At 38.9% G+C, this 23,302-nt stretch overlaps 1 protein-coding gene across 6 annotated transcripts in view; it reads left to right on the plus strand.

Annotated features, from left to right (window-relative positions):
• Positions 1–23,302, plus strand: part of mbnl3 (muscleblind-like splicing regulator 3) — a 67,620-nt gene that overhangs the window by 2,047 nt on the left and 42,271 nt on the right. For all 6 annotated transcript variants that reach the window (XM_067457683.1, XM_067457678.1, XM_067457677.1 and 3 more), the window contains exon 2: positions 15,718–16,813. In XM_067457683.1, the coding sequence (XP_067313784.1) occupies positions 16,640–16,813 (174 nt within the window). In that variant the 5' untranslated portion in view covers positions 15,718–16,639. The remainder of the gene's footprint in view (positions 1–15,717; positions 16,814–23,302) is intronic.

The raw sequence follows: 23,302 nt of genomic DNA on the forward strand, positions 1-23,302 counted from the left end.
GCCCTTTAGTTATGTCTGCGATTTTAAAGGTTTTCACATGGCTGACTAGTCATACATCTTGGTGGTAATACCAGGCCAACTAGAACTAGACCACATACACCGTACACAGAGACAGAATGCTTTTCGACGACAAGCTCCATTTGTTCCCAATGGTCACAACTGGTAGCCATAGAAGTGAGAAAACAAGAGTTAAGTCCTTCTCAGAGGTGTGGGGTTAAATCAGGTGAGCTGCTGAGATGGCAGTAACCCTCCTTACAGTTTTTACCTAATAGGGAGCAGATAGGGAATAATATATTAGAAAGCACCCTGATGGCAGGAGTGTGCGTGAACAAATAAAATGTCTCCACAATCTGCTTTTGAAGAAATATCGCAGTATCGTGTAACGTAGTAACATTCTGTCAGTTGCAGTTCTGGTGCGGCACCCACGTCCCAACATTCTGTACAACGCAAACATTCACATCACATGTTTAGCAACATAGCAATATGATTACGATATGATTATATACCAAAACAATTAGCAGTAAACCATGTAAAAAATTAGGAACAAAAGAAACATGCATCTAGGGAAAAGATCATACATAATATATCAAAATAAAATAAAAATCAAAAATCACAAACTGCAATTTATTATCATTCACATGATCATGTGGGTAGATACTTTTTACTGTGTGGATGACCATGTCTGTCAGCCACCACTGAAGACCATTTTTGACCCAGAAAAAAACCTGCAAAAGGTTTAAAGGTCTTTAAAGGTACACTATGTAACTTTTCCGTCTGCTAGAGGTTGTCTATTCAAAACAAATGTGTAGTTTGATGACGCTAAGTTTGAGTGCACGATCTTGGGACATGTGGTTTTCACCTCACACCTTTTAACTCAGGCAGAAATCATGTTCATGGATGTGGTTATTAACGTTACTGTAGTATGAAGCAGAGCAGGGGCGAGTGCTGTGGAGCTGAACGAGGTTGCTGGATCGATTGCTAATGAGAGACGAGCACAACACAGCTCGTGAGCAGCGGGACTTTTATTATGCCACAGTCGGTAACGCAGCACTGTGTATTATATTAGATACATTTGAGTGTGTTGTAAATTATGTTATGACCAAGTAGCAACCTCGCCCAGTTTCTGTTGAAGCCAATACAGAAGTAATTTAAACTGCAATTCATCAAATGGCCACTAGGGACAGGCTCCAGATGGGGGCAAAATCTCATTGAGCCCCATGTTAAAATTCGCAACTTTACAGCAGAAAAAAACATGTTCACAGCCGGGTACAAATTTTGGGTTTGGTCTACACGGACCGAAACTCAGCCCATAAGCTCCGCCCATATCCCGCTTCTGCCATTTTACATTATATAAATCCTTAATTAAAAAAAAGTTCTGCATAATTAAGGGCGTGGTTACTTTGAGTGACAGGTGGATTTGCCGTCTATAGTCATTGCGTAACATAAGCTCTGCCCATATCCCGCCTCTGCCCATTTTCTGTTATTCGGGCGTGACACGCGATGACGCGCTGGCAAGATGGCAACGGCCTGCTCGACTCTACTTCACGCTTAACGGATAATCAGAATCCTATGGGTGATGTCACGGACATTACATCCATATTTTTTTTACAGTCTATGATTATGACGTTACTCTGTGCGTTAACTCGGGCAGCTGCTGTGACTCTTGTTGCACACTGCAGTGAAAGTAAAGCATTTCTGCAAAATAAAACCCGAGGGTAACGCAGATATGACGCAACTGACAGGCGACTCCATCACACGTCATGATTCATTGGTTAAAAAGGCAATTTTCTCATGATTTACAAATAGTTGGAGACATTTAATATTTTAAGTACTCAACTGAACAAAATATATAACTGGCCTAGTATTTTTTGGATATTTTACTGATATGTTTTATTGCACCTTTAATGACCAGTTTTCTGTTAATGAACGTGTCTATATACTATAATCATGCATGAGGTTTTAAAGGGACAGCATCCTTGAATACCTGCTTTTGTTTATCTTTAATGTTAATTTAAAAAGTGAGAAAACCACTTACTGCTCTTCACAGCTACTTCAGTAGCTTTAAGAAAGTAATCTATAATTTATACAGTACATTCTAGTGTTTTATTTTTACATTTGTTAATTTAATTTCTTACTTGAATGTTTATTTAATTTGTATATTATATTGTAACATTATTTTAGGGTTAAATTTTCGCTATTAACTAGTTGTTTATTAGCATGCGTCTCTCTCAGAAAAAAAGGTACATTTCTGTCACTGGGGCGGTACCCAAGAACGTAAAAAAACGTAAAGGTACTAATATGTACCTTTAGGTTCTACTTTGTACCTTTAAGGTACTAATTTGCACTCTTAAAGTACTGATATGTACCTTTTAAGTTACTAATATGTACCATTTAGGGTGAGTAATTAATTCATCTCAGTAAATGAGGAATTTGAGGCAAAAGTCGTACTTGACGAAATCAGGTCGAACACGAAAATGTGTTCCCCATACTGAAGTGTTACCTATTGTATTTGTCTATCATTTGTAATTTGCTTCTATTTTCTTATTTTAAATTACAAAAATAAAATAAAAATAGGCAAATTAGTTTTGCTGTACTGCTTAGTGTCTTATAATAAAAACCAATATGAAAAAGAATTGATCAAATTGTGAATCTTCTTGAAAAAAAGTGATATATTTTTGCCATGTCGCCCATCTCTACCTGATGGTCCCACACGAGCACACGTTTGAACCAAGGTTATTTTCGTAAACGAAAACTGAAACTAAGACTAAAACTATTGGTCAAAAAACATTTTCGTAAACTGAAATAAAATTTAAAAATCTGAATATATAAAAAACTAAAACTAAACGAAACTAACTACTCTTACTAAAAAACTAACTGAAATAAAATAATAATTAGCAAAAATAAATATTCGTTTTCGTTGTTAATAAGCTCTCTTTAATGTGGTGGAAAATCTGACTGTGGCGGTTGAGGGAGCGTCTATTGCGCTACTGCACGTGAAGTGATCTGAGGAGGAGATTAACCGCTGTCCTGTGACGGACGCGTGCAGACAGGCAACACATCGCCAGTCCTAAACGGGAGTTCACAAAGAATCAAATGCGTCCGTGGCAGTGAAAGGGGAAATAACACAAGGTAATGAGATGCACGTTGAACTTCTTTTAAGCTCACTGTTTTAGAATGCCGTTTCTTACGTGACGAGAGACGCAGGCGCAAAAGTCAGCAACTATATTAGCAAATAACGTTACTAGCCTACTGTGCGTTTGAGATTTCATGTTTGCATAATGTTGACAGGCTCAAAGATGTTATCATAATCATTTACTACTACTAATATTATTATCTTTGTGGAGACATTTCCCCACAAAGTAGGGAATGCCAGGACACACACACACACACAGGTTTGTTTCACTATATAAGTGAGGACATTGCATGGACTTCCATTGATTTTATATCAGGTTAATAATATTTTATATCTCCTAACTCAATTCCTATCCCTAAACCTACCCATCCCAAGAACGTGCAAAACAATAGATTTAAATAAAAACATGTTTTTGGCCGATTTATAAGCCTTTTTAACTAGTGAGGACCAGTCAAATGTCCTTACTAGTCAGTTATCATAATATTTTACTAGATAAGTGAGAACACTGGTCCCCTTTACAATTATAGCACAACAAACACACACACACACGCACACACACATGTCTGGTGCGCTATCTTTGTGGGGACTTGCCATATAGACGGTTTTTATACCATACAAACCATATATTCTATCCCTCTACACTGCCCCTGCCCCTAAACCTACCCATCACAGGAAACTTTCTACATTTTTACATTTTCAAAAGAACTCATTATGTATGATTTATAAGCTTTTGTACTCATGGGGACCTCAATTTAGGTCCCCACGGTGACACGAGTCCCCATGAGTCTGTGTGCATTCAGTTTGAAGTCCTCATCAGGCTAGAAAAACATGTACACACACACACACACACACACACACACACACACACACACACACAGAGCAAAACAGTGTGTAGACACTGCTAGCCTACATTGTACTACTGAAGAAATTAAAATAAGCTTTTAATTGTTTAACAATATTTCATCTGTTATGAGTGAGTTTGTCTGGAATTTATAATTTTTACTTTTATATTTTACGTTGCATCTATTTTGTTCTTTAAGATAGATCCTGTATAGGTCATAGTTTGACTCAAGCTTTTTTGCTCAAAGGTGAAGACCCAACTTTACTGCATGTTTTGTAAGACCGTCCTGGGTTTAAACAATAATGCTCGTTTATCAAGTTATTTCACTTAAGGATGTTTAGTAAGATTAAACTCTAATCTGTTAATTAAACTTTGCTGAAATTAAAAACCTTGATTTGGTCTCTACACTTCATTATGGTAACTCTGCTAAACTATAATTACTAAAACTAAAACTGAAACTAAATAAATAAAAACTAAATAGAAATGTATTTGCAAAATAAAAACTAAACTAAAACTAGCAAAACCATTTGTAAAACTAACTAAAACTAAACTGAAATTTGTAGCAAAATTGAAAACGATAATAAAATAAAAACTAATTTAAAAAAGCAAAACTATAATAACCTTGGTTTGAACGTCTTTTAAACACAGTCCATGTTCGCACCTCACATCCGCATATTGCCACATGTGCTGAAAAACTGCACCACAGGTTCAGGCACGTTTGCCACTGACACTGTGGACTTTGCTCTCGCTTTCAATCACCCTATAAAATTAATGATAAGAACAGACAAGACAGTAAGGTTACTGTACACACATGTCCTTATTTCCCCTCTCCCGCTTTGCTGGACCAAATGTAGTAGGTTATGCCATATGCTTTGAAATGGCAATAAAACAGGGTGCTGGGCTGATAAAGCAACAAATGATCAAACATCAAGCGACTGTAATATTGACTGAGCTGTCATATTTAGCTGGCTTGCTGTAAATATCGGTTCTTTACTGAATCTATAAGAACTAGACTATCGCGCTCTATGGGCACTGCCCTCTTTTTTCGCAAGTAGGTTATGACATGCTCAGATCGTGTTGCTCACAAATGAGCTTTTAACCACTATTCTGTAAAGTTCAATGCACCATTTATCCAACTAAATATAAATTGGGTGCATTCGCAAAAACGCAAATGAGGATTTGGCAAAGTCTGTGCTTCATTTAACATAGTTGACCTGCTTTTGAACATCTTGGGATGTTTATTAATGCATAAAATAATGTATTTGTCTTCTGTGATCTTGCACTTGCTCCTCACAGTCGTCTTGTTTCTCCAGTTTGTTGTTGCAACATTACACTGATCTGGGCAGAGGGGAAGAGGCTCAGCCTGTTGTAATGTGTCATGTAGCTTTTAAGCCTATGATTTTAGAGTTTGTTTGTGCTCTCCAGAGCGCCGTACGTGTCTCTGTCCTTGCTGTGAGTTTTTGAGCGAGCTCAGGCAGCTGCATGTTTTTATGAATGGAGGCGGTGGGGCTGTAATAGGCTGAAAGGATTATATATACTTAACCTAATTATTTTTCCCTGTGGCTGGGGGCTTTTCTCCTCTATCAGTCCCGTCTCACAAGCTTTTGAGTCTCAAGACCTGTCTCCACCATATTAGACCCTGCATGTCTACCCATAAGCTGTCAAAACTGTCCAATTCTGTGGGGTTTTCTTTAGTGAATGCTGCAGTTCTAACTCTGAGGAACAGAGCATTATTTTGCATTGCTTCCTTTCATTAAGGGAAGTACACACATGGCTTAATATCGGTTACATTTGGGTCATACTTCTGCATCAGATTCTCTGCACTGATCGGCCTTGTCCTTTAAATGTCATTCAGACAGTTTGTTCCCTGTAATGGCCAGGACAGTGTGTCTATTCATACCATTCAAACATTTAAATAAAGTATATATCTGTCTTATACTGATTAAAACTCTTTTTAAACTGGATTAGGGTTTTTTTCACCCTAAAATGAAAATTAAGCCATAAACTACTTTCCCTGGTTCCATGTACCATGTACCCTTCTTTCTTTTGGACACAAAAGGAGTATTTAAACAAACAACAAAATGTCCCCCTCAGGCTCATCCATATAATAGCAGTGAATAGTAACCAGCATCAAGCCTTTAAAAAATACATGAAAGTATATCCCATGATCCCATGCAACACATCTTGTATATTCTAAGTGTTCTGGGAGTATATGAACAATAAACGTGACACAAAGTACAACGTCTAGAAATCCCAAAAAATGATCTGTGTACTTTCCTACACAAGTTAAAGGAACACACCGATTTTTGGGACTTTAGGTTACTCACCGTATCCCCCAGAGTTAGATAAATCCATACATACACACACATATATATATATATATATATATATATATATATATATTAGGGCTGTAACGATATGCGATATGAAATCGAAATCGCAATACGCAGGTCCACGAACCTGTATCGCGATGTGAGGAGGCAGAATCGCGACACACCCCTTCCAACTCCCAGAATTATCCTTCCTGTCCAGGTCCAACTTTTAAGTCAGCAGTATGGCAACATTTCAGCTACCCGGTGGAGAACAAGGATGGCAATCGTGTAGTTGGCAAGACCCACACAATTTGCCGTAAGTGTTTCAAGAAGCTTCCCCAACCGGCTGGCAACGTGGTGTGAGCGTGGCGTTTCTGTTGCGTGTCATCCGCGGGGCGGCTGCGTGGCGTTTTCTCTTTCTTTGCACACCAGAAGCGTGTCTGACGCGGCGCTTCTGTTGGTATTGATGTACAGGAGGCCCTATACTTCATGGTAATATATATTGCCTATTGGTACCGCAAAGAAAATGTCGGCAGTAGCCTATTGACCATACAGATATATGGTATTGACGGCAAAATAGGCTACAGAATACTGTACAGAATAAAATTGTTTTGTCCCGCCCATATCAAGGTTTGTATCGTACCGTGGGTCAAAAATCGTGATACGAACCGAATCGTGGGTTTGGTGTATCGTTACAGCCCTAATATATATATATATATATATATATATATATATATATATATATATATATATATATATATATATATATATATATATTATTATTATTATTATTTTTTATTTTATTTTATTTTATTTTTTATCTCTGTGTATCTCTGTCTGACGCACCCGCCGCTAGCCTAGCTTAGCACAAATACTGGAGGTAAATGGCTCCATCTAGCTTACTTCTCAATAAGTGACAAAATAACACCAACATTTTACTTTTTACTTTTTTGATGTGTATAATTACATTTGTGTACTAAGTGAAAAGTTGTGATTTTCTAGACCTATATGGCTAGGGACTATTCTCCAATTCCTGCGAAATAATTATAGACTGTAAAAAAAAACGCGACGTCACCCATAGGATTTTGAAGAGCCGTTTTGGAGTGTGAAGTAGAGTCGAGCTGGCCGTTGCCATCTTGACAGCTTGTCATCCTGTCACGGCCGGATAACAGAAAATGGCCAAAAGAGACAGGACGTGGGTGAACTGAGGTGATGTGATGACTAGCAGACAGCGGATAAATACCTTAAAGCAAGATTATTTTTCTTACCCCACTGTCAGATTATTTTACTTATTTTAAGTAAAAGCTCTCTTAATTTTGAGTTATTTTTCCCCAAAACAAGACAATAATTTTGCTTGTCTAGAAATGTTATTTAATGTAAGAATTTTTAGAAATTTTGACTAGAAACAAGACAAAAATACTAAGTAAGAAAGGCATTTTATGTAGTGCTCAGAGTAACCACGCCCTTCATTATGCAAAACTTTAAGGCTTTATATAATGGAAATGAATGAGTTATAAAAAAATCATCCCTCTTACAGTTGTCATGAAGGCCAAAATTAGCTATATAGACCCAAACCACAATTTGTACCAGGCTGTTAACGGTTTTTTTCTGCTGTAAAATTGGGCATTTTAATATGGGGCTCAATGATATTCTGCTCCCTTCTGGAGCCTGTGCCTAGTGGCCAGTCGATGAATTGCAGTTTAAGTTACTTCCATATTGGCTTCAACAGAAACTGGGGGAGGTTGCCACTTGGTAATAATCCAGGAAATTTTGCTGCCATGTCATGGCTTCAGCAGGCGCAATGATGTCATGCAGCGCATGAAAATAAGTTAACCTCCATCAATATAACCAATGTGACAAAGTTCCTTGATTATTACGCAGTAATGAGAGTATAGTTCCTAGCCATATCAGTCTAGAAATTGTAACATGTCATTTTCCGAGGGCCTTGGTACATGATGTAACTTTACACATCACAACATGTAAATAAGAAAATGTTTTGTTATTTTGTCACTTATTGAGCAGTAAGCTAGATTGAGCCGTTTACCTCCAGTCTTTGTGCAAAGCTATTCTAGTGGTGAGTGTGCCAGACAGAGTTATGGCACGCATGGAGATGAGAATGATATGTATGAACTTATCTTACTTTGGGAGATATGGTGAATAAGCTTAAGTCCCAAAAGTCGGTGTGTTCCTTTAAACATCTCCTGACTAGAACTCTCTATATCCCCTGCCAATAACTTGTTATTACGAACACAAAGTATATATTCACCTAACAAAAGAAGGTACATGGCTTGTATTTTGTGTCGTATTTTTGTTAATCTTGATTTCTGACAACTTTTGCAAGGATTTTCATTAATTAATACATTCAATTTTATATTATAACATGTCGCATGGAATCATTATGCTTGTATGATAACTATGTGAAAGCGCAAAATTGAAGTTGTTAATCATATTATTTTACTCCTTTCACCAGATAATTTAGTATTTTCTAAACTGGATCAGTCTGATTCATGAACAAATCACTATTCCTTTTGAAAAGTAAAAGATCCAAACATTTCTTCTTTTTAAAAGAAGTCCAGTAAAAAAAATTAAATTCTGCCATCATTTACTCCTATGAAGCCATCACGCTCCAAAATGTTGTCTCTTTTATGGTACTTTATGGTGCTTTTTATCATTTAGAAGCTTGGAGAATCAGGATTTAACAACATGAAGGTGAGAAAATAATAAAATACTTTCCATTTTCGAATGAACTACCACTTTAAAAAAAATACATTAGGAATAGACAGCTATTTGAAATCATATTTAAACAGCAAACCTTGTTAAAATCTCGAATTCCCCAAAGCAAAGACTCTATTTCTGAGAATACATGTGGGTTCAGTTTCATTTCTCCTTTTACTTTAGATCTATTTGCCTGCGATTTCACCTCAGTGAGATGAGCAGCACAAAAGAGGCATTTAAAGGCAAAGTTCACCCAAAGATGAACAGACTGACTTCATTTACTCACCCTCATGTTGTGCCAAAATTGCATGATTTTTTGAAGATATTTTGATATTTTGAAGATATTTTGAAGAATGTCACTAATCAAAGGGTTTTGGTCACCACTGACTTCCATTGTATGGACAAAAAATATATTACTCAAAATATCTTCCATCGAAGAAAGAAAGTCATACAATTTTGCTACGACATGATGGTGAGTAAATGATGTAAATGATTAGTGTCTAAGAAGCGATACAAAGGTTAACTTTGAGCTACTGAACTCTCACTCTCACCGTGAGAAATGCTGCAGTACAAACTGCAGAAGGCAGAATGCATGTGGGGAGCATGTGCTGTGCTGGTGGAGCTGCAGTATGTGCTGGTCATGCTGGGCTCGCCTTGTATGCGTCAGCTCTGTGGTATGAAGGTTATGTTGTGGCGCTCCAGTGCTGCTGAGCGCTGCAGTGCGTTGGAACAGCAGACTCCTCTCTTTCCTGCCCTGACCTCTGCCAACTGACCCTCACACTCCCACTGCCGTCTCTGCGGACGAGTATGGCAGAGGCGGAGACCCAGATTCAATCATGCGTTGGTTCTGCATATCATTCCGAAGTAGTTCGTTCACTTGCTTTTCTGGGCTGATTTTGGAACTCCGTGCTTCAGGCTACAGGCTGTCAGAGTGGCAGTGGCGGCAACCCGTATTGAAAATGCTTGTCATTTGAATGCTGCGACTGTTTGCCTGTCGTCACCTTCCCAGCATTTCAAGGTCAGCTTTAGTTATGAATATGAGCATGGAAGTGCCGCATTGCTCTATTTTACCTATTCACACATGAGTCATGTTCCAAATACTGAGCTTCCATGAAAAATAAAACGCTCAAAAGGCCCTGTGGCCTTTGGTTTATTTACATAAGCAAAATGTTGCACTCCGGTGGGACCTGAAAAAAGACACGTCTGCAGAATGTACTGCAGTTTTTTTTCCACATTGTAGTCTGTTTGTTTACCTCAATTTAATTATCATTCCTCCTAGTACGCGTTAATGCTTGATTTAGTCAATTTGGTACATGAGTTACAGTGAAAGGTTTTTTGAAAAAGGTTAAAATAGACCTCAAATGAACACTGAACGATGTTTACTCTAGTGATCACTGTAATTATTTCACCTAGGGCAGCTGTTGTCATATTGATCTGTATAATCGATAATTCCAGGATCTAAGATAAGCTCATTCAGCAAGTGTGTCTCAAATAGACAACAAATTCTGGAGACTGGTTTTCTGGTTTTTAAGTTTACCCAAGAACGGGTAAATCATTTTCATGTCCGTCCAAACCTGTATGGCTTTTTCGGTAACACTTTAGAATAATGGTCATTAGTTAGCATTCGTAAGTTAATGTATTCACTAACCATGAACAGTACATGTGTTACTGTTGTTAACCCCTAACAGTTTTGATGTTAGGGGTTAACACTGTATTAGTACATCTTTGTTAACAGTAGTTAATAAAAATACAGCTGTTCATGGTTTGTTCATGTTAGTTCATGGTGCATTAACTTATGTTAACAAAATTTTAATAATGTATTAGTAAATGTTGAAAGTAACATTAACAAAGATAAATAAATGCTTTATAAGTGCAGTTCATTATTAGTTCATGTTAAAGGGTTACTTCAGCGATTAGCATATGACTTTGTATCAGTAGAACTCAGGAGTATAGTCAAATGTTTGTGCTTCTCCCCCTCATATCCCACTGAGACAAGAGATTTATGCATTTTATTTCTGGAAAAAAATCATCTGATGACGCAAATAATTTGCGCCATCGGAGGAACTTTGGCCAGAGGCTTAAGACTACAGCCAGCAGAGGGAGCTATTTCTGCATGTTTTCAACCCGCACATGGGGGATGGGATCTCACACTCATAACTCAGCTCGCCGCTGCTGGCATTCATGTAAACGGAGCGGGTGCGGAGCAAAGTAAGTGTTTCAACTTCTCAAATTAATTCCTATGAAAGTTAAGCTTCCAAAGGCATGCACTGAAAATGAGGCAGAATGAACACGCACTGTGAATCTATGCCGCAAGTACTGTCGCGTTTACCTCAGCTCTCATCACGAGAGCTCATTCATCACGATGAATGTAATCTGACTCCTGCTGCATTGGTGCCATGACAATCGTTTGGTGACTCACTCATTATATTGAACAGGCACGTTCAGTTTTTTATTGTACTGTCTGTTCTCTAACTGAACTGATTTTATGAAAATGAACATGATGGGAAAGTGATCCAATAAACCAGTAGTGGTGGCTTCGGGAGTGTCACAGGGCAGCGAACCAATGCATTCGGGGAACTGTTGTCTTTCATCCCCACAAGACAAAAATACATTTTCTGTCTTCTCTCAGTCTAGACGGCACCAAATTCCAAATTTCACATTTCTACTACATTGATGACCCAGTTTAAATACGATGTCATCTTCCCACCGCTGAAGTACCCCTTTAACGTGTTACCACTTTTTCTTCTGTGGAACACAAAAAGGCGATATTTTGAGAAATGTTTCATTGTCTTTTGGTCCATTAAATGAAAGTCAATAGGATCTGATTGTTGTTTTGGACCCCATTGACTATCATTGACTTGTATGTTCCACATAAGAAGAAAATCACACAGGCTTGGAACAAAATGGGGGTTATGATGATAAATTTACAGAATTTTTTAATTATTGGATGAACAATTTCTTAAGGTCGCTATGAAACCAATGTAACAACATGCATTTTCTTTCGTATTGTGATGTACATCTGAGTAAAACTGATTTACAAAAAAACAACAAAAAACAATTTTATCTATTGGTTATTGATTAATTTGTGGAGAGGCTGTCTTAAGCACACTAAATAATGAAGTCGTCCATCAGCATACTGTCACAGTTAAAAAAAAAATGTTAAAGAAGAATCGTTCACAACACTTTCAGAAAAAAAACATATCAAAGCTGTCACTAGGATGATACCCTTTAAAAAATGATAATATGTACCATTTAGGTACTAATATGTACACTTTTGGTACTTTATGAAAGGGTACTGTGACTATATGTGACAGCGGTATGTGTATCGGTACCGTAATAACGTCTGTAGCTGTTTTTTTAATTTTCTGAGCATGAATATGATCAATATCATGGGTTTACAAAATAAATAAGGTACATTTTTATTTCATGCCAGCATATAGCATTTCTCAGGACTAATGTTATTTCTCACAGACAGACAGTAGGTGTGATTCTGTTGACTTCTCCTGAGACTGCTTCGAACAGTACATTAGTGTCTACAAATCACAGCCAGGTTTTGTTGAAAGATATTTGTTTCTCCAACACCCATTCTTCTGCTATACATTCTAGTTATCAACTTGATTCTTGTGCACATGCGGTGGCTGAAGGACACTGCTACAAGTTCGATGTGAATACAGCTCAGTGACCTTGTAGAAACAATACACACTCGCCACCTCCACACTTCTGTTATTTACTGCCTCCTTTGTAGATCTGCGCCAGAAACACTCACACGCTTATAGCATGCTGTATATCCTCCGCCCAGCCACCTTACTGCTGTAGAACATCAAAGTAAACCGACTACACACACACACAGCCAGCACTTACACTAGCCTGTATAACAATTGTACTACATATAGCTGACTTTATTAGTATCGAGCACAAGGTTATTTGTCGTATTGTCTGTTTAAGTGTGCATTAGAGATTGTTCTGTCTGAAGTGCATCAGGGTTTTTAAGACTTTTCTACCATTATTTTTTAAATATCTTTACAGTTCAATGCAAGTTAAGATGCATCTAGCCTATATATTTTTAGTAGCATTACTAGCTTGATTCAAAATAGTGGAGCTTTTCAATTTAACGAGCTAGTTTTTCCAATGTGCATTAAAAACGCTGCATTGCTGTTTTTAATGTCACATTGTATTGCATGCTCAGCTCAAGGAAGCTGAGGCACCTCATATTTTGATTCATTTTTGCATTGTTCAGATGGTTTATGAAACCATAAATTAACTAATTACAGTCCCTGACCCTGGTATCATTTTAGAGTTAGAGTGAAATATTGGGGATGCATGATATATCAGTACAATATAGTTATCAGCCGTCAATAGAGATAAGAGTTTTTTTTTAAATATTATTACCAGCTGATATAAAATGTTTTTCCCCTGTTTTCACATTTAGATTACCTTTGCCATAATCTAATGATCACTTCGAGTTAAAACTATTTTCCAAATGCATGTTATTGATCTTATTGTGAATGATTCATAATTGTATTTTGTTAAATAAATAAATAAATTAATTAACTAGTTAATAACTAGTTAGCTCTTTAAATAGTTTAACTTAAGTAACCATGGCAATTTACTGTCAACGTAGCTTTGCCAACACAGATTGTCTTGCTTTTTCACTTTTTTTTCACTCATCCTTCTAGATGAAACGATATACCTTTCTTCTAATCTAGTGTTATCTGCTTTTATGCCTGTACAGTAAATACAGGTTGTAATAACTAGGCCAGACCTACATCGACTAGTCTGATTGTGTTTTGCCAGTCTACTTTGCATTAATAATTTACTTCATCACAATGTAAAATCAGTTCAACACATCTATGTATAAGAGGTCCCATTGTTTCGGGGTGCGTGTGATCGTTAGCTTTGCAAGCCATGAAGATAAAAATCATCCAATTTGGAAAATAACGATGATTATCATTGCGAGGGGGATTAGCGATCGTTGGGAGGGCAACGCTTGTACTACATATTAAGGTAATAGGGGCGTTTGTGGAGGGAATCAGACACGGCGACTGACGTCATGGCCACATGTTCTCTTCACGGATCACCTCTCTGTTCACCTGCTTGCATAGAAATGAGATAATTGGCCTTTCACTGTGCATGCAGGAAGCAGGTGTGGCTGAGGTACCATGCTGCTCAGAGACAGAGATGTGCTAACTTCAGTGCTGACAAACAGCTCAATGCAGGTCTGCGTTCCCTGGGGGGGCGTCTTCATCGATCTTACTGTAGGGCTGATATTGGGGGAGGGTGCGCACATCAGCCTGCTGTAAAACCTACTTTCTGCTTTGCCTGGTGTTACATTGCACTGCATTTAGTGCCTTTGTTCTTGTATCTGGAGGTGGGTGTCATTAATTCAATTTCTATCCTCTCTCTCCCTCATTTTCTCTCCCGATCTCCCTCTTCCCCTCACCGCATTGTTCTCCTTCTGGACCGTTTCTGCGTGCCCCCCCTCCTCCGTCTGTGTCTGTCGCTGTGAGACACAGGGACAGATAATATCTGCCTTAACCTCTCCTCTAATCCCTTCACTGTCTGCTCATTCACCTCTGCTTTATTTGTTTTCATTTTCGCGTCCTTTTATTTGTTAAGCCATCCCTCCCTCCCTCTTGCATCAGTTCGAGTGTGCTTGGTCATCATAGCATTGATTATTCTTCACTGTACTGTCTCTTTCCTCTCTCAGGGGACCACATATCAGCTGTCAGACCCACCCAAGACACCCACTCACATCCCCCTGTGGCACCGCCCCCTGTATTTCACTTCTCCACCCTTGCCACGCGCGTTGAATGAATGCGATAACGATCCATTCACTTCTCCTTTCTTTTCCCTTCATCCTCCCACCTGTGACTCCAACGAGACGGTGCAGCGATTGCCTATACGTTAAAACCTTATCCGTTAGCGCTCCAGGGAAGCAAGAGAGCCACTCTCCTTCGGATTCAGCCAAGGAGCAATGCAATGACAAAGAGGGTGGGGAGACTAACGATTGATATATTAGGCTCCTCCCGATTGGCCGATCTACCTTGCCCGGTTGCATCGCAGTTGCTGATTGGCTGTTGCAGTGTTCCGTGCTCAGCAGCTGCAGCTATGGGGATTTGCCCTTCCTCTCAGCTGCTCTACTTCCTTTTTGTCTCACAAAAGCAGCGTTCAGATCCTGAATGCTGAGATTTGCAATTGCCAAATAGTTTATGGCCTCCGCAATGAGCGGCGTTTTGTTTTGCGCTAACTTTCTGTAACTTCGATCTTCCCTCGAAGTCATAAAGTGACGTTGCTGTCTCTCATGTGCTCTCTCTCTCTCTCTCTCTCTCTCTCTCTCTCTCTCTCTCTCTCTCTCTCTCTCTGTCCCTTTCTTTGCCTCCTCCTTCTTTTCCCTCCCTCTATCTCTTAATCAAGACACAGCCTTTGCATTGCTGCCTGCCTCCTGTCTGCACTCCTCCTCTACCTCTCGTGCACTCTCTCACTTGCGCTTTCTGCCATGCGCTTTCAGCCTCTGTTTGTCGCTCACCTCTGTATTCCCCAGTTACAGGTTTGCAACATGAACATCTGCGGCTTCAGGCATTTGCCTTGTTATTTTGTACTTTTATTGCTTGTGTTTTGCAAAATATTCCTTTTACAAAGTGTGTTTGCAGTTCTGAACAGGACAAGGCGTTTTAACTGAGTTTTGCTGACTTTGTTTTTTGTGTCTTTTCGCAAAGATAGGTTCTCCTGCTGCAAGAGGACTCTTAGAAGTGTGTGAGGACACGTCACAGTGCGATGAAAGGAATGCAGGAAAAGCAGGAGGGATGAGAAAGCGATTCAAGTAAAAGAAGACTTGCATCACCATAAAGTGCCTCATCTGGATGCTGCGGAAGCCCTCCTCTGTGTCCGCACTCCCATCCTGGCTGGTCTCTGCTTCGGAACGCTCTTTTCCCCGCTGACTTGAGCGAGCGTGTGCGCTTGGCCTTGGCTTGGGCTATATTTCACCCTGACAGTCAATCAACCCATTTGCCTCTTCCTCGATTTCAACTTTGCCTGCTCGCCATTTCGTCTTATAATACAAGGACACCAGTCGATTAGTTTCCCTTTTGGGTTTTCAAAGTGTTTCTCCCCTCACTTCTGCAGTCTCTCCATCCCTTGTGACCCAGACATGCAAGCATCTTTAGGGACTTCTGCGGCTATGGCAACAGGGCAGGGGGTTTCGGAAGCCTAAAATTAGAGAGAGTCCGCTTCACATCAATGTGAGAGAGCTATTTTAAACCCAGTGCTCCAGTGGGTGAGTCTAGACAGTGGGACGACCACTGCAGACAAATAGAAAGTGCCGCTCTACTTTACTTTTAATGCCTCGTTTTCCTGGAAGGCAGCCGAAGATGCACCACAGCATGTCACAGTGACCTACCCCACCTCAGCACTCTCGATTCGTCGCGCTCCCTACCTGACTTTAAACTAATCTCATATTCTCCTCATACTTGCCCTTTGGTTGATCACTAGACTATGCCCCCTACCTGTCAATAAGAGAGTTTGGTTTTCATCTCTAGGCTGGTAGTCTGAGGATCTCCTCGCCACTGTGCTCATTGCTTTATCACGCCTGGCTACCCCACCCAAGCCCTCCGCTCACCCGCCACTCACCGAGGGAACGCCATGGCCGTCAATGTGACCATGGGCCGCGACACCAAGTGGCTGACGCTGGAGGTGTGCAGAGAGTTCCAGCGAGGAACCTGCTCTCGCTCGGACACAGAGTGCAAGTTTGCTCACCCCTCTCGCACATGCCATGTGGAGAACGGCCGTGTCATCGCCTGTTTCGACTCACTAAAGGTAAATCCACATGCACACATTACTGCACTGTGATAAATTAACTATAAGGAGCATTATTTGGTGTTTAAGTGCAGATTATACTCACACAGAATATTTAGCTCTTTTGCTGAGTAGTGGTCTCTTTCCTGCTGATGTCTTGAAATCACCCTTTGAGTGTATGTTTGTTTCATCGTAAAACACTGCAATCACTGTCTGGGATCAGTTAGTTACGTCACATTCTTTTTTTTCGATATGTCATTATGACATATTGATTAACTACAAATGAATGCTGGGAATGTGTTACAGGTATTTACATGGTACTCCAAAGTGCTTGGATTACCATGACCATCAACAAACCAAACTAATACTGTTGGATTATCTCCAAAATAATCCATGGTAATGTTTGTTTCTTTTTGCGTTTAAATAATGCACAACATTTAAAGGAACAGTTCTGTCAATTCCGCCATCATTAACTCACAACTGTTTCCAATATTGATAATATTTGGAAATGTTTCTTGAGCAAAAAATCAGCATATTTAAATTATTTCGTGTGACACTGAAGACTGGAGTAATGATGCTGAAAATTCCGATTTGCCATCACAGAAGTTTAAGTTATTTGCCAAAAATCTGTCTGAAAAGTAGGAACTAGAGCAGATTTATAAATGTATAATTCAGACTGATGTGAATCAGATCAACTGATTCATTAAACAAAAATGATTAATGAATGAATAGAACATCATTGGTGGATGTTAACATTTTTTCCATTTACATTTATGCATTTTGCAGACGCTTTTATCCAAAGTGACTTACATTGCATTTTAAGGTACACATTTTACATTTTTGTCAGTTCTTGCTTTCCCTGGGAATTGAACTCATGACCTTGGCTTTGCTAGCACCATGCTCTACTGTTTGAGTTACAGGAAAGCATTTTTAGTAAATAACAATTTAATGTTATCCTTTCACAAATCAGTTATATGCAATTAGAAAACTTTAAAAAAGTCATACTAATTACTTTTATGATGCATTCTTGGAGCTTTTGAGTATTTTTTTAGTGCAATCCTCAGTCCCCATTCATTGTAATTGCATGAACGATAACCAGTACATTAAATATTATCTCCTTTTGTGAATAAAATATTAGAGATTTTGAACTTATTTTGATAAGTAAATGCTGACAAACATTTTGGGTGAATTTTTTTTGTCTTTAGGTGATTTGATGATTTATAATCTGAAATGTTAGACCTTTTATCTTCTGATTGTCCATTTTAATCTTAGGAAGCAACTCTCTGGAGCTGTGGGCCAATCAGGACTCACATTAACTGTGACGCTGAGCATTGAGCTATGAGCACAACAAATGTGTTTGTGTGTTTATGTCTCTGCTTATGTGTTTATGTGCAGTGAAAGAGCTAGACAAGGCCTTCTCTGTCTGAGTGCAGCAGCTGTCTCCTCTTTTATTGAGCTAGAATGTATTATTTGGCCATTTTTTGGCTGTGGGCAGCAAGTGTGGGGGAGCTCAGGATGAGGAGGAGTGAGAGAGAGAGAGAGAAAGCTACATGAGGCCTAGCAACAGCGCCAGCTGACTGGATACAGTAATAATCCCTATGAACTGAGTTGCAGTTGTTAGTACTTGGTGCCAGTGACCTGTGTAGATTAATTGTTCATCCAATTGTTTGATTGTTTTAATTAGTACAGTGTAAGCAGCCAGTCGTCACTATCTAAATACTCTGGGTTAGATTGCTGTTATGACTGAGAGAGACAAAAGCTAGAGGAAATAAAAAAGAGAACTGTTTGCTGTTTATTCTTCATAATCTTGTGTATGTGTGGTGCCTGCTGAAGTGCTAAGAAGAGGTGCACTTAAAGTTGGCATGAAACGGAAATCGCAATAGTCTTTTCTTCACTATTGGACATATATCAGAGTCATACGGCTTCATGAATAAGAAAAGCATGTAGTGCAGAACTTGATTTTGTTAGGTGGACAATGACATTGATTAGGTTGTTGTCATTTGCTAATTGTTGCGATCGCATTTGAGCGTCAGGTTGTCCCACCTCGATTACTGTGCACACGTCATCAGAGAAGACATGTTGTTGTAAGGGAAGGGGAAGAAAAATTACAAGGATGCATGTAAGAAAAAAAAAAGAGTTGTATGGATGAATCATTTAAATTATAAAACGTACAGGTGCTGGTCATATAATTAGAATATCATCAAAATTATTTATTTATTTCACTAATTCCATTCAAAAAGGGAAACTTGTATATTATATTCATTCTTTAAACACAGAATAGTAAATTTCAAATGTTTATTTCTCTACTTCATTTTGATGATTGTAACTGACAGCTAAGACAAATCCCAAATTCAGTATCTCTGAAAATTTGAATATTGTGTAAAGGTTCAATACTGAAGACACCTGGTGCCACCCTCTAATCAGCTAATTAACTCAAAACACCTGCAAAGGCCTTTAAATGGTCTCTCAGTCTAGTTCTGTAGGCTACACAATCATGGGGAAGACTGCTGACTTGACAGTTGTCCAAAAGACGACCATTGACACCTTGCACAAGAAGGGCAAGGCACAAAAGGTTATTGCAAAAGAGGCTGGCTGTTCACCGAGCTCTGTGTCCAAGCACATTAATAGAGAGGCGAAGGGAAGGAAAAGATGTGGTAGAAAAATGTGTTCAAGCAATAGGTATAACCACACCCTGGAGAGGATTGTGAAACAAAAGCCATTCAAAAATATGGGGGAGATTCACAAAGATTTGACTGCAGCTGGAGTCAGTGCTTCACGAACCACTATGCACATTATCAAGACATGGGTTTCAGCTGTCGCATTCCTTGTAGCGTCAGAAGTGTCTCGTCTGGGCTGATGACAAAAAGGACTGCTGAGTGGTCCAAAGTTATCTTCTCTGATGAAAGTCAATTTTAAAATAGTCTGGCGAAAGAGAGGAGAGGCACACAATCCACTTTGCTTGAGGTCCAGTGTAAAGTTTCCAAAATCCGTGATGGTTTGGGGTGCCATTGTGTTTTCTGAGGTCAAAGGTCAATGCAGCCATATACCAGGAAGTTTTAGAGCACTTAATGCTTCCTGCTGCTGACCAACTTTATGGAGATTCAGATTTCATTTTACAACAGGACTTGGCACCTGCACACAGTGCCAAAACAACCAGTACCTGGTTTAAGAACCATGGTAAACCCCAACTAAGTATTGAGTGCTGTACCTGCTCATACTTTTCATGTTCATATTTTTCAGTTGGCAAAGATTTCTTCTTTTTGTATTGGTTTTATTCTTATTGATAATTCTAATTTTTGCGAGATTTTGCGATTTTCCTTAGTTATAATCATCAAAATAAACATTAGCTAATATCAGTCTGTGTGTAATAAATGAATATAATATACAAGTTTCACTTTTTGAATGCAATTAGTGAAATAAATAAACTTTTTGGTTCTGGTCCTTGATGCTGATTGGTCAGGAACCGTGTTTTATTTACTGCTTCACCGAACAGGTCTGTGTATAATTTCGCAAAACCCTTAGTAAACCAACCACACTTAGAATAGCAACATAAACAATCTATATAGTTAATCTATAAACTATTACATATGTATTTCATCTGCGTTATGTCTGCGTTCTTTCATTTTGAGGAAATATTATTTAAATGGTATCTGTTTCAGGTTAGTGCTGTATGTAATCAGTGTACTGCATGTTGCACTGTTTTATAATGCTTCTTGAATCTCTTGAATTATTGATTTTGATTTCATAGTAATTTTATGTGGCATTTATAAAAACAAAAACAAAAATCCTTGAGACTTTTCCACACACAAAACAAGCCTTTGCATGCGATACCTCTATAATAAAAAGCTTGCAGAGAAACGTGCTCACATGCTCGTTTCAGGTGCATCACTTTTCTAGGTGATCTGACCAAGCAATTTTTTTAGTTGAGGAGAATAAAAAAAGAGCAAATCATCAGCAACCACTCAGTAAGCACCCAGAACACCCTAGCAACAGCATAGAAACATGCAAAAAAAAAAGGCAGTTCAAAAAAAGGTACAAATCTTGTATTGGTAAGGTGTTGAGTGCACTTCAGTCACAATCATTGCAATTTTTTTATGTTTAAAAATTCAGCTTTTATCTCCACATCCAATCTCATCCCCGCAAGCCACTCTCTCCTCTGCACCCCTCCACACCTCCACATCTCTTCTAATTTATCGACATCCCCTAATGGCTGCTGTTCTGTCCTTTTTTCCACTAGACCCTTATGCACAATGTCTTGCTTTTTTGCTTTTCGTTGACCATTAATCTGGTTTGGTTTGAAAACGTACCAGGGATGCATGAATTAGGCAGTCAGCTACTCTATGTAAATTTGATTCAGTTATTGATGTAGCACATGCTTCTGTCTGAAAAACGAAATCAGCAGGTACTGTCATTGACTGCATCTTATTCACATGAACATGAGTTGAAAAGCTATTTTTAGAAAATAGGACAACTAAATGGACACTGAGAGACACTGTTCCAGGAAGTACGTTTAATGGGGACATTTGGAAAACACAATTTTCCTTGCTCTTTTGCAATAAAAGAATACTAAAGTACCAATCAAAAGCATGGGGGTAATTTTTTAATGATTTTGAAGGTATCTAAGGCCGCATATATATTTTATTTAATATGTTTTAAAATGCAATTAATTCTGTGATGGCGAAGCTGAATTTTCAGCATCATTACTCCAGTCTTCAGTGTCACATAATCCTTCAGAAATCATTCTAATATGACGATTAACTGCTCAAGAAACATTATTATCAATGTTGAAAACAGTTGTCATGCTTAATATTTTTATGGAAACTGGTACTTTTTTCTAGCCTAGAAATCTAGACGCACCCTAGTGGCAGCAAATCTAATCTGCCGTGAGTGTCGTCTAGCAACTCTCAATACACTTCTGAGCTGTAAAAACCAAACTAGTCAGGCCAATCACATCGTGTATGGAGTCGTTGGGTGGGGCTTAACATGATGACGGCAGAGTTGCATTTGCGTGCTACTAGTAAACACAGAAACTGGCGAACGGCGGTCTTTCGAATCAGCTTTGACCGCGACTCTGGAAAACTTGGAGTTAAGCTTTTCTCTGAGAAAAGAACAAAGAACGGCACTGAAGTCATTCTTAAAGGTCCCATTCTTTGCGATTCCATCTTTCAAACTTTAGTTATTGTGTAATGTTGCTGTAAGAGCATAAATAATACCTGTACAATTGTAAAGCTCAAAGTTCAATGCCAAGCGAGATATTTTATTTAACAGAAGTTCCCTTTCAAAGCCTACAGCGAACGGCCGGTTTGGACTACAGCCCTGCACTTCCTGCTTTAATGACGAAACTAAAACCGTTTGTTGAGGAACCCTCCACCCACAAGAACACGCAAATTCGGAGGGCGTGGTCCTTTTGCTCTCGCAGGTCGAGAATAGGAAGTGTTGTTTTTGTAGAGTGTGTTTGTCGCCATGCCATTGAAACGCTGTTATTTTCATCCCGGAGTCAAATCACCTTTGTTTGGCCTTCCCACGGACGATGTACGTAGAGATCAATGGCTACAGTTTATGTTTAACTCGGTTTCGGAAAATTATAATCACAATTTAAAACTATGTGCAGCACATTTTGCTGAGGACTGCTTCCTCAATCTCAATCAGTTTAATGCCGGATTCGCAGAAAGATTATTCTTAAAAGATGACGCAGTTCCCTCTTTGTCTGGAGAAGGCGTTGTTTATGGTGGACAACCGGTAAGTGAATTTTATTATTTAAGTTGGTCCGTTTAACAGTTTATGTAACTCATGACACAAAGTGCAACGCTGTTTAGCTTTGTTAACTAACGTTAGATGGTAATTGAAACTAATCTGAAAAATTTAGCATATAAAAGTGTAGTAATTCATTCAGACACCATCGATTGTTGGTGTTTGTAATGATCAGTTTAAACTACTGAATAGACAGCTTACCATTCTGAAACATTCAGCAAATGTCTTTCCTGAGCAGGTTGTAATCGATCGTCTTCGATATTCTCCGGGTCTGATTCCGACTCAAATTGATAAGGCAATATAGACATTTTTGCAATAACATTGAGCGCGCGTATCATATCTACACGTTATGGTAAGAGACGGGACCTTTCCGGGCAACGTGCTAAGCTGCTGTCCAATCACAGCGCGGGAAGCGCTGGCCTAATCAGAACTCGTTACGTATTTTTGAAGGAGGGACTTCATAGTACAAGGAAATCATCAGGCCGTTTTTAGGACAGAGGAAACACCGGTATACAGATAAGTAAATTGTGTGAAAAAATACTGTTTTTTTTAAAACGCGAAACATGAACTCTGTTATATTGCACACTGTAAACATAATCAAAGCTTCGAAAACACGCGAAGAATGGGACCTTTAAAAAGGGAAGATGTGTTCTGAGTTTTGCCGACCGGATACGGCGAAAGTTTAATCTATCTACTAGCTCCACTTCCCGTTGCTCTGGTTGGTTTAAGCGCCATCCTATTGCGTGCAGAGGGAATTTG

The sequence above is a fragment of the Pseudorasbora parva genome, chromosome 11, assembly GCF_024679245.1.
Source record: "Pseudorasbora parva isolate DD20220531a chromosome 11, ASM2467924v1, whole genome shotgun sequence".
NCBI classification, from domain to species: domain Eukaryota; kingdom Metazoa; phylum Chordata; class Actinopteri; order Cypriniformes; family Gobionidae; genus Pseudorasbora; species Pseudorasbora parva.